This window comes from Ciconia boyciana, chromosome 6, assembly GCF_034638445.1.
Source record: "Ciconia boyciana chromosome 6, ASM3463844v1, whole genome shotgun sequence".
Taxonomy (NCBI): Eukaryota; Metazoa; Chordata; class Aves; order Ciconiiformes; family Ciconiidae; genus Ciconia; species Ciconia boyciana.
In genome coordinates this window covers 62564469-62576927 of record NC_132939.1, presented here as the reverse complement: position 1 = coordinate 62576927, position 12459 = coordinate 62564469, and the positions used below count along the sequence as shown (strand labels likewise).

General features: G+C 37.7%; 1 protein-coding gene across 1 annotated transcript in view; it reads left to right on the top strand.

Moving 5' to 3' along the window:
• JAG2 (jagged canonical Notch ligand 2) overlaps nt 1–11899 on the top strand; it is a 71937-nt gene extending 60038 nt beyond the window's left edge. Inside the window, exons 19-26 of the mRNA XM_072864450.1 lie at nt 818–845; nt 1897–1982; nt 4267–4380; nt 4562–4677; nt 6313–6558; nt 7009–7140; nt 8149–8305; nt 11268–11899. Coding sequence (XP_072720551.1) covers nt 818–845; nt 1897–1982; nt 4267–4380; nt 4562–4677; nt 6313–6558; nt 7009–7140; nt 8149–8305; nt 11268–11740 — 1352 coding nt within the window. The 3' untranslated portion in view covers nt 11741–11899. The remainder of the gene's footprint in view (nt 1–817; nt 846–1896; nt 1983–4266; nt 4381–4561; nt 4678–6312; nt 6559–7008; nt 7141–8148; nt 8306–11267) is intronic.
• The last annotated feature ends 560 nt before the right edge of the window (nt 11900–12459 follow it).

The window sequence follows — 12459 nt, the reverse complement described above, 5'->3', positions numbered from 1 at the left end:
GCACCTAGTCTCTGCCAAAATAAGACTTTCAGCCTTCTATAGAAATATAATTTTTGGGAACATATGCACAGCAAAAAAAATCCTCACACAAATACTAATTTTAATAATGAAAAGTATGTGGAAAGGCAGGCAGCAGTGTATATTCCATAATTTTCTCTGAGGATAGCAGTTAACTACTTTGACATACCAATACAATGAATTGGTGAGGTGAAGTAAAGCCTGCAACGTTTTTTTTTTTCCCCAAGGTGTAACAAATTTTTTTTCTCTAAATTTGAGCTCTGTTTTTACTCTAAATCTACTGTGAAATTACTGTTGTATTGATATATGCTCTAATTAGCTGTTTTAAAGCTGACAGTGCTAGTATAATTGCTAACAAATAATTTGGAGCCATTTACAATGGGAAAGATTTGTTTAAGAAATCTGGCTAGTTGCACATATACATATGAAGTGCCAAAGCAGTAGTAATCCTTTAGAAAGCTTTTAGAGCCTGGTTGAATTATCCACTACCAATGCAACCGATACCCTGTTTTGTTTCTGTTCTGTTGCTATCATGCTGCATATCAGTCTGTGCTGTTGATACATCAAAATACGCCAAAGTTGTAAAATTTTGCATTTGTCAGTCTATTCATAAAATTAAAGTATTTCATTGGTCTGTTAAGTCTAATTGACCCTTGTTTGCAAGTGTGGAAGAAAACGTTAAATTCTGTATTTTTCTTTGCTTTCCTTATCAAATATAGTTTCTCTTGAACTATAATATTATACATTAGGAGATAAATATGCCACTAGTTATACTAGTCTGTATTCTTCTTTTTTATAGATACCAATGACTGCAACCCTCATCCATGGTAAGTATGTGAACTCCAGTTCCGTACCTATTGTGAAAATAAAAGTAAGAACAGTAATATGGATTTCCATTCCAGATTAGAACTAATTTCTACCCTGAAATAACTGAAGCCAGCCTCTGTAAAAATCTTAAAACAATTTTTTGCCATGCCTTATCTATTCCTTGACAGCAACAAAGACCACAAACCAATCCTGAGTTGTTTCATGTATGAAAAGATAAAAGCATTTTAGTGTAGTCTTCGTGCCAGAACTGACTAGTAAACTACTGTGATATGAAATGAATCAGACTTGATAACATTTCAAGCATCTACAATTGAGTTTTAGAATAAAAAATGAGAAATAAAAACCTGTTAGTTTACAATAAATAATTTTAGATAGTATAAAAATGTCCTGTTAGATCAAATACTATGTATATATGTGTGTTAAAAACAAAATTAATTTTTCTGGAAGATACAATGGGAATATTTTAAATACAGAGCTTGATATTTATAATTGAAGCTGAAAAATACTGATATGTGGATGAAGCAAACCATCTACCTTATCTTTCTCTGTCCATTCTGATGCAATAACCTGTACTTTATGTATTTAAAAAAACAAAACAAACCCTTGCAAAAGCTTGGGCTTTCTCTGTATTCACTTTACAGTGCTGTTTTATCTCCTTGAGTTCTGTTGATATACTTCCCCATGCATGCACACACTTTTGTAGGGTGTTGCTGTTTTAAGGTGACTTACTAAGCAATGTTGTTTATCTAACATTATGCTTTCTCTGTTGATGGGAATAGATTGTCCCCCTAAACAGCAGCAGCAGGTTTAATTAACAAAGCTTTAATTAGGGACCAATGAAACAATGTATATGGCTTATTAAGTAGACTTGTAATATGAATTATCAGGGACTTTTTAATTCTGCATCGTTGAATAATGAGAAAGTACTATGAATAGGGACAATAGAAATTTGCATTTGAACATGCCACACAAGACCTATGGCTTTTGCTCATCTTTAGTGAATCTGCCCTGAGAACACTTAATGTAATGATAGGTTTATTATTTTTACAGTTACAATGGAGGCATCTGTGTTGATGGTGTGAATTGGTTTCGATGTGAATGTGCACCTGGGTTTGCTGGTCCTGACTGCAGAATTAGTAAGTACCTGCACGGGTAAAGACCTGAAAGGTTGTACCATTCTGACGTGCAAATCGGAAAGAACACCCTGTGACCCTTTTTACATTAGGTTAGCTGAATTCCAACTAATGAAGCAGAAGCACTTGTCAGTCAGCCAGGTACTGATACCTTGTAGATAATGGCAACTTATGTTCCTTTCTTTGTTTCATTAAATGGAAGTGAAATCAGTTGGCTTAAATTATATTCAAAGATATGGTTGCTGGATTTCATCAAACATTTCTGAAGGCTCTGGGGTGCTGGCTTCTTAGACGTTTATTAAGTTTTAAGTATTTTTCTTGATAAGCAACTTGTCATTAAAGATGACATATATCACTAGGTGTTCCATTTAACATTAGAAACTGAAATCCACCGAGACATCGCAAATGAAAACAAAAACATCAGGAGTGTAGTGCTGGCGCATGAATAACATAGAGAAGTATGATAAAGGTCTTTCAAAACTATAAAACAAACCTGTTACACTGCAATTATCCTGAAGGATAGAAACTGAAAAGAAGGGGGAACGCAAGACCCTAAAACTGCATTGAAGTGTTGTGGAAGAGGTTTTTTGTTTGTTTTTTGGGGTTTGGGGGGGGGCTTAATGGAATATTACCATTTTGACTTGCATGTGATACCTTATTTTTATTTTATTTTATTTCTACCTCTTTGGAAGATCAGACTTGGAGTCTTCTGTAGCCTCAGGGCTGTTGGGCTTGGTCCTTCCACTCCATCAGTATGGTGGTGTGCTTTCAAGTTGAGATTTCATCCTCATTCTGGCAGATATTAAATGAGCCAACACCTCTAGTCCTCTGACTAGACTGTAGCACTTGGGGTAGCATCAGCTTAGTGATCTCTGGATATAGAACCAGGGATGGCAGATAATCATGTATCTAGATCCAGACACGCAATGAGGGATATTGAATTCTCCTTTTCCAGACAAGAAATGCAGAGAGGACTACTTATAGTCAAAGGCAAATACTGTAATGGGGCTGCAGACTTTTTTTTTTCTTGTTTAGACTGGTATAGACAAAAGGAGTAGCTCTGACAAAAATGCCTTTTATGGCTGATAACAAACAGAGTTAACAGTCACTTTTCAGCCTACAGAGGCTGGAGAACCTTAAACCAACAGAGCTTGAAGAGAGGAGGAAAGAGTAGTTAAATCCTGTAGTAGTTTAGATACTTCTGTATTTGCATAATTGCTCCATTTGCATTGGAGCACTTCTGAAGGAAGCTAGAATAGAACCAAAAGCCATTCCACATCCATTTGGTATTTTCCATTGCCTACATGGGTAACAGTCTCACTACTACCATTTATCACGTTCATTTTCTAAGTCCAGTCCTTTAAACACAGAAGATGAGCTGATACTGTGCATCAGTCAAGAATGGTGTTTAAACAGTTTTTCTGAGGGGTTGGAGTGGGCATTCCTTTCCAATGGAAGGAAATCTTTTGAAAGAGGCTTTGAAAGAGAATGGTTATGGTTGAAAATGAAGCAGTTGGTGCCTGTGGCTCACAACTTGACAGGTTGGTTTCTGTTGCCTTTGTTGGTAGACTGTTGCATAAATCAGTATTGGTCGCTTCCCCAGGATAACAAGTAACACATTGCTTCGCATGTGAATGGACTATGCTTCCCTGCCTTTTTCAATCAGTTTCTATGGCTAAGCCTCTGAATCTTTGAAGGTTGGGTTTTTTAAGAGGGTTTTATGCTAAGTGTGTATGTACTAAATTAATCTACTCGCTATTTCAAGGTTATTAAGAAAAGTAAGATCAAATGTCTGTTACAAACTATTACTCTCTTTCCTTATGGTGAATTGCATTGCAGTAAGTCACTTTTTATGAGCACTGTGGAGCCAATTCATTGTTCAGCTCTTGCACTGTGATAACTTCCTGAAAGCATGTGCTTTTCTAGGAAGCCAAAATGTCTGAGATTAGTGCCAGAACAGGATGTGGGACTTCAGTTCTATAGCTGAATGTGGAGAAGACATTAGCACCTTCAGTTGTCACACCTCTGCCCTGTGAGATGAGTCAGCGTATGACTACTGCTTTGATCATCAGAACTTCAATTAGGGTGTAATTATGAGAAATCTGTTAGAGGTTACTGCTGAAATGGTATTGGGTAGAAATGGCAGAAATCAATTAGGAGATTAATTCTAAAGCCAAACTGTCCTTTGCTTGTTAAGAAAACACGTGTTGTCAGATTACACCTCGGTAAATGTTTAACTACAATGTTCTATGTGCTTGCCATTGAGTTTTACCTATTTTCTATCTAGATATTGACGAATGCCAATCTTCCCCTTGTGGATATGGTGCCACTTGTATAGATGAAATAAACGGATACCGATGCACTTGTCCCCCTGGAAGAATTGGTCCTAGGTGCCAAGAAGGTATTCCTATATCTGTTATCAACTTTTACCCAAAACATAGTAGGGTACAATGTAGCCAGTATAGAGTTTATACATGGTAGTCTCAGTAAGGAACAGTAGCTAGTATTTTTTTTATTTAAATTTGTGTAGCTTCAGCAACTCAAAGAGGTGAAGTATCTGAGCATGCTGTTCTTTTTCTTAGTGATTGGAATTGGAAAGCCTTGCTGGCTTAAAGGAATTACCTTTCCCCATGGCAGCAGGTGGGATCAAGAATGCAACAACTGCCACTGTTTGGATGGCCGTATTGACTGCACCAAGGTAGGCATTTGACCTATTTTCTTTAAATCCTTCTGGCTGAAACACTCATTGTTCTTCATGCACAAATTAATCTCTGTTTTTTTCCATCTAGACTCTTGCATAGGTGTCCCCCAAACTGCCTTTTTTTTTAAAAAAAAAAAAAAGAAAAAAGTGTCTAATGATTTCCTGTAAAAATACTTATGGGATTGTTTTTATAATCATAAGCTACTGTCCCGCGCTCTATCTGCTAGAACAAGCTCTGTAGAAGCAGGCAGGCCCTTTTTGCAAAAAGGGAATATGAACTGGAATTGAGTAATGGTCTTTGAAAGGATACATAAATCACTCTGCCAAAGCTTTGCAAACACAGTTTTAGAGCTCCAAACTTTGTGAAACATTAGTTCCAAGGTAAAGGACATGTAGGAAGAAAAGCTGCTTCAGTGGGCAATAATTGCCTTTTTGTATTGTCCTTCAGTAGGTTTATGAATTAACGAATTTCAGCCTTTGTGTATTATGGACTATATCCTGGTGGTTGTGACTTAATAAAAATAAGGCTAGCCTAAATGCAGGTTGAACATGTTAGTATATGTGCTCCAAGCCTTTCAGCCCTCCTGAGATAGCATTTCTCAGTGGATTTGTGGTACCTGTGCAGCTTTACATCAGTGCTGCTTACAAGTTGTAGGGCTAAGTGGGTGGCTCCGGATAAGCACTAATAGCATTTACATTGCCTCACACAGCAGTCTCCCATGTTTCACTGGAAGCACCAATTTAAAAACCTCTGGGTCTTATTAATCTATCCAGCCTTAATCTTACTTTGTTTAGGTGTGCACTGTAGGCAAAGAAATAACTAAATCTTGCACTTAGTCATTTAGAAATGCTATTTTAGACCCTTTATGGTGTTGTGATTTCAAGTTTGAGATGTCTTCAGGAGACAACAGTACGTGAAGGTAACTAGAATCTCAGAAATGGTGGTGCAGTAAATGCAACTTATCTATATATGGTGTTTGGTTCTTTCATGCGTAATGGAACAAATACACTTTCTTGTTGACAGTTGTGCTTTAAGAAATCCATAAGTTCCTAAACTAATAGCTGTATAGTATTATATAGAATCTTAAAGGTTACATCATGAAATGGAGCTGTTTAGAAGCTGGCTGCACCTCAGGTAACTTGGGGGTGCCAGCATCCCGTTTTCTTTTGGGAGAGTGATTGAAGTGACAGTGCTTATCACCAATGTGCATCAGCTCTTAACGTTTTCAGCATTCTGTGGCAAGGATCTCAGTATAAATACTGAAGACAAATTAATCCTTGTGGAGGTGTTTCTCTTTCTAGATTATAGAAGCCTAGATAACTAGTTTAAAATAAATGCTTGAACTTCTGTATAACTCAGTTATGTGGGACAAATCTGTAAGCCTCTAAGGAGACATGCCCAGTCACTGGTGTCTCGGGTAATCTTTGCACAGTTTTTACTCTTTTGTCCATACAAAATGTCCTCATTTTGCAGAAGAGCACCTCCATCTGTTACTAGGACTACAGCAATATCAAAATATGGATTTTTTGCAGTCAGTAGTAGATTGTGACAATCTTATGTCAATTACTTATTTTGATTTGATGCATAAGAGCAATTAACTGTAACAGTACTTTGTTCTTTTTAATTTCTAGGTGTGGTGTGGGAAAAAACCTTGTCTGTTACACAAACACTGGGACAATTCAAATAACCAGTGTCCCATGGGTCAAGAATGCCAGGAGAAGTATATGAAATGTTTTCAGCCACCATGCACGGACTGGGGAGAATGCAGTGCCTCTGAACCTCTGCCTGCCAATATCAAGTGTCTGCCTAATTCTGGATACTTGGACAATGACTGTGCTAGAATTACTTTAATTTTTAATGGAGACAAAGTCCCCCAGGTGAGAACAGAATTATTAATGAAGTACGGCAATATATGTAGGGATATATTCCATGTCAAGGCATGGAAGATTAATGTTTCTAATATGACTCCTTGCTGCCATAAACTTGCAAAGTTTATTATTAGACTCCGCTGTTGCTATTAATTGTGCTTTGTCTAAAGGGCAAGGTAAAATTAGGGTTTGTACTGAATATTTTATTTTCTTTTTTAAATCTCAAAGAACTACTTTCTTACATTTCAGGATGGGCTCAGACTTTACTAGGATAGTCATGCAAGCTCAGTTTCTCACCCTTCATTCCAAACCCCTGTTTTTCACTTTTCTGCCCTTTCTTGCTGCCCTCTTTGCTACCTTCATCAGGTCTGAGTAACTGCAAAAACTCTGAAGATGTTTATTTTTATGTACTATTTTTTACTTGAACTAAAGTCATACAATCTCCCTTGCTTCTAACAGGGCACTACAACTGAAAATATCTGTTCTGAAATCCGGTATTTACCAGCTACTAGGACTGTTTCTAGGGACAGAACTCTGATAATATTATGTGATCTGTCTTACTCCACAGAGAATGCAGTGGAAGTTGCTATTGTAAGTATGAGACTTGTATTAATACATATATAGCAAAATGTTACTAGTTTGAGCTGGGGAAGAGGTTGTTTAAGCTTGTTTCACTTCAATGCAGGTACTACAATCTGTGGCTTAGTCTGCAAAGCAATTTTGTGATCTCGCAATTTCCTGTAATGCTAGATAGCTGAAACTGCAGGTTTCATTAATGACAGAAGGCTACCACAACCTCCTGATAAATTACTCTAAAGACTAATTCAGCCCAAATTAGCGAACAGGTAGCTACCTGTTCTGTCAGAAATCTTGTGCTATTGACCTTCTCAGTAAGGAGAGATGGTTGCAAGTGGCTGGATTGGATCTTGTAAAGATGTTTCTGCTGTGCATTTTGAGTGTGGCTGCTTCAGGATGTTCATGAAATACATAAGTGCTAAGTGGGAAGTAGAAGAAGGTGCAGGTTGAGTAGATGAAAATAACTGTTGCCCTACTGAGATAAAGACTTGCTTTCCAGGCATTTACAGCCCAATCACTCAATGCTTGCATATTGCTTAGTTTCCAAGAAAGAGTTAATTTTTATAGTGAAGTGTTTATCCAGGCAGAAGCTGGACTGTCTGTCTCTACCAGTACTGTTAAGAACATGCTGAGCTATGATGCAGGAAACAAAGTGTATGGTATAAATAGAGCAGACTGTTATTAGTCCAAGCTTCTATCTAGATAATCCACATGTCTTGAAGTGCTCCGAACTATGACTAAGTTTAGCTCAGTAGTGTAAGTAACATGGAAGTCAGCTGCCTTTTATTTGAGATACTAGATTAGCAAGTAGGAGTGTTACCCACCAAGTCTGATACTGCATCTGCAGTTTGGATAGAGCCAGCCATGCTATTGCTATAGTAAACTTCTAGGGTACTGTTTGTAACTACTGTCAGGTAAATCCAACCTAGTGAACTCAATTAAGATGTAGCTGGATTTAAAAAGTAGATTTCCGTGGTTAGGTGATTGCAATAACTCTTTGTTTTTCCCCTTCGCTCCCTTTAGTCTTTTGTCCCACATAGAGATGAACAAGATAATAGTCTCATACAGAATGCTGCTAATACAATAGTAAATGCAATCACTAAGCGGCAAAACAGCACTGTTATGTTGGCAGTAACGGAAGTCAAAGTAGAGACCATAGTTGTTGGGAATTCATCATCAGGTAAGGTTCCCAATGCATACATCCTCTGTGTGTGTGTGTGTGTAAGCATTTTCTGTTCCCCTGCTGTCAGTGTTTTCTTACCTTTCTTTACATGTTGGGGAAAATGATAGATTGGGTTGTTTCTTTAATTGCTATTACTAACTGAAGAGAAAGTGGCTTTAAAATCAAGATTCTGTGCTTGTGTGCTAGTTTAAACTTAACCTCATCCCTAGTGTAATATCCCCACCTACCCTTGCCACTGTTTGGGCTCTGAATTCCAACCCTGTTCTCCAGTCTAAGCATACCTTTAACAAGATCAGGAGTTCTTCTCATGTGCTGTTCAAATCCTTTCCAATTTTCCTACATTAACCTTAATCCAGCCTCAGCCCTTGATGCTGTTGCACTATAGAAACTGAGGCTGTGAAGTAATGAAAATATGGGGAGGGGGAAGACGCATAGTGTGATACCAAGTCTCTTCTGAAGTGCTTATGTATTACTTACCTTAACAAGAGTTAAAGATGTCTAGTATCTTCCAATACTTGGCCGTGATAATGTAAAACTTTGCTCTCTTTTTCAACATGTGTTTCTCAGTAGTGCACAGCTGGCTTAAAATGTAATGTTCATTCCTCTTAATGAGGATATGATGTGATCAGAGAGACCTTTGTCTCTGAATATTGGCTCTCCAAGAGCTATGCTAAAATAAGCAGTTGAAGATTTTGCATGCCTGTGTTCCTGCCTGGGGGAGGCAGGAGATGGTTTTGTGGAAGACCCCTGGTAGGCTACAGTTCGACTAAGCCCCAGAGTGGAAATCTTACAATGGTAGGAGACTCTCCCAACTTTTTCCTAGACCTCTCCAACATAATCTTCTGGAAGATCTTCCACCCATAGTCCAAACAATTAGTAAATTCCCTGGTTCCGCTTCCCTTGTGTTTCCCTTCTAGGGAATGCCTTTCATCTGTTAAAGCCTTGGCAAATGTACTATTTCCTCAGCTCCCCTGAAGGAGTGTACCACCTTTGTTCTTGTCTTGAACAGAAATTGTGTAGATGATAAAGAATCAAGCTGACATTCTGACATACCCCAGCCTCTCTTTCTTCTGTTTGTGTCTTTAATGCTAGGGCAGAATGGATGGGGATTACTTTGCTTCCCACCTCAGTAAGATTCAAAGATTCTCTTGAGAGTGGATAGACTTTGACTTCTCTTGCAGCTAGTGCTAGAGAATGGTTTCCAGACTCCTCACTTTAATATGGATGCTCGGTATTGACCAGTGGCCCCTAGTTCTTTAAGTGGAGTTGTTATGAAGTAAACTGTAACCTGGACTCTCATGTTCTCTGATTTAGTTTGTTTTATTGTTACCCCTTAATTGGGTGAGGTAGGTGGAAACCGATCACACAATGTGGTGTAAAGCCCTATGTCTGTGTTGAGAATCTCACTTCTGTGGGATGCTCAAATGTCTAGATGGAGATGATCATTTAGACACTTCATTAATTTCCTCTTGCTTTAAGAAAAAATATTCTGAATTTGGAATCTATATACAGACAGTTCTCTACTTAATAAAAGGTTCTTATACAAACTTGGATCCACAGTCATATGATGAAATAATAGATGTGATAGCAGTGAGAATGCAAGCTTTGTATTCTAATCTTGGAGAAGCTGGTATGAAGAGCTCCTTTTTCCTTGAAGTACTTCTCCCCCATTCATGACTTACTATTAGATTGCTTACGATAAATGAGGAGAGAATAGCAGTTACTCCTAAGAGTACGATCCTTCCCCAACCTGCTAAAATACAATTTTTAGATCCGTTGAGGGCAACCATGTTTCCAGATTGTTCATCTCCCTTTACCAGAAGGAAATGTTTGAGAATGTGTCATATTCCACATAAGAATATGTTCAGAAGACACTTTGTTAGAATGAATCACCATGGTGTTGAAACAGTTGGTTGTTTTTGTACAGCCATTTGCAGGTTATTCTGTGAGCAGTTGTCTTAAAACTGCAGAGGGAATTTACATTTGGATCAGAGGTTAGAGTGGTAGGTTGACAGCATTTATCTGCAGAGCTTTTGAGCAATCCTGCTTTCTCTACAAAAAGCAAAGCACCTCATGTCCTTATTGCCTCTTCCTATGTGTGAATCAAGAAAAGTAGAAAAATGTTGTTATTCTGTGCTAGCTGTAATGCCCCTGAGGAGGGGCGAAAAAAGAAAAGTCCAAACATACAGAAATTTTCAGGAGTGGTTTCCTAGAGAAATAATCTGTGTCTGTGTGGCTGGGAGAGCACTAGTGGGGTTTGTGATTGGGAATGTGGAGGAACACAATTGCCTCAGCTCCTTTTGTTTATTCATTGAGCAGTGAAGACTCTTATCTCTAGTGGCAATATTCTGTTGTTTTACTCTGACATAAAACTGGAACATCCTAAAGAGTGCATGATTGATTTGGTTACATAGCTCTAACCTGAATGTTTTTTGAGATAGTTGATAATAAATGTCTGTGGACTTGATGGTAAAGGACTCTTCTTTCTGATAGTAAATGCAGGACGTATTTCTGATGCAAGTGCCGGTACTTCTAGAGCAACTTAGAGGCATAATACTCTTGATGGCCTGCCTCCTACAAGGATAGACTTTTCCTTAAGAGTCATTACTGAGGTTTTCTGGGCCAACTTAGCTTAGGTGCTTGAGAAAGATGCTGTTTATATAACCAGTTTGTCTGTTGGAGGGGAAAAAAACATCTCAAATGTAGCATTTCCCCCCTCATCATTAAGCAGGGAAAACTCTAACTTAGTTTAAACTAGTAAAGAGCATTTCTAGATGGACTAGTGCATTCAGACAGTTATCACTGTGCTGTAATGACATCTTCCTTCCTTCCTTCCTCCTAAAAATCTTTCTAGGGCTAACATGTAGTTATGTATGGGTACTTCTCTTGCAGATGTCCAGTGCTATATATCTAGTTCTGTTAACTCAAGACTTTGTTTTTTTTTTCATTTGCCCTCTAGATTATTTGGTTCCAATTCTTTGTGCGGTATTTAGCATTGTATGGCTGACTTGTATAATCATCTGCGTGTGGTGGACTCGGAAAAGAAGAAAAGAGAGAGAGAGAAGTCGTCCTCCCAGAGAAGAGGGTGCCAATAACCAGTGGGCACCTTTAAATCCCATAAGAAATCCTATAGACAGATCTTACAGTAACAAAGACATTCGTTATGAATGCAAAAACTTCATATCTCCTCAGAAAAGAACTTGTGATGCAGTAGAGGAGTATGTAGAGTATGAGGAAGAGGAGGATGAAGAGGAGGAAAGAGATGAGGAAATGGACAAATTCCTCTCTCACAAACTTGCAAAGCCTTTGCCGACAAAGGCATCTGACACATCAGAGAGCAATCCAGTAAAGAAATCCCATCAAATAGGCAAAATGGACAACAGATCTGTAAAAAATGTGAATGCATCAAACTTTGAAGGCAGTAGAGACTAACCTGTATTTGGAATGTAGGCAGACTGCGCCTACGCTTACTGGGGAAGGGAAAAATTGATATCTCCACTTTGCATAAGGACTAAAAATATCTGGAGTCAAATGTTCATAGTTTCTTTATTTTGCGTAAAAAAAAATAATTAAATAAATAAAAATAATAAATAAAATTTATTTTGTTTCTTTAGCCTTGTATAAATTATTCAATGACTGTCAGATGAAAAAAATGAGTACTCTTTGATAGTTGCTATTTTTGTAAAGTTTACTTATACACTCGCTGTGTGGAAGAGGAGAGGTATTTTCAATATGTGTAAAGTTTATTACAAAAGACTGTACACTGTTTACAGAATGTATTTCTTTTTATTACTTGCTCTAATTTAATGGTGGCTTTAAAACCTCCTGGTTGAGGAAATTGTGTGAACTTTAAACTGCTTTCTTGACTTTGAATCTCTATTAATGGCAGCTCACTGCACTTGTTACGTTAGTAGCTTCTGTAAGATTTTTTCCAAATTTGCCTTACACACTTTGTAATAGGAACAAAAAAAATCAGAGATCTTTCAACTGTGGTTTAAAAGTGGCCTTTTTATTTCTGTTTAATTACTTTAGAATTGCAGTATTGAAGCAAGTGACAAGTGCCTTGAGATTAAACTTTTTCTATAGCAACTGTCAAAGACTGCCATATCAATATAGTAAAATTGTGAGAACTCTAGGTTCCCCAACTGACA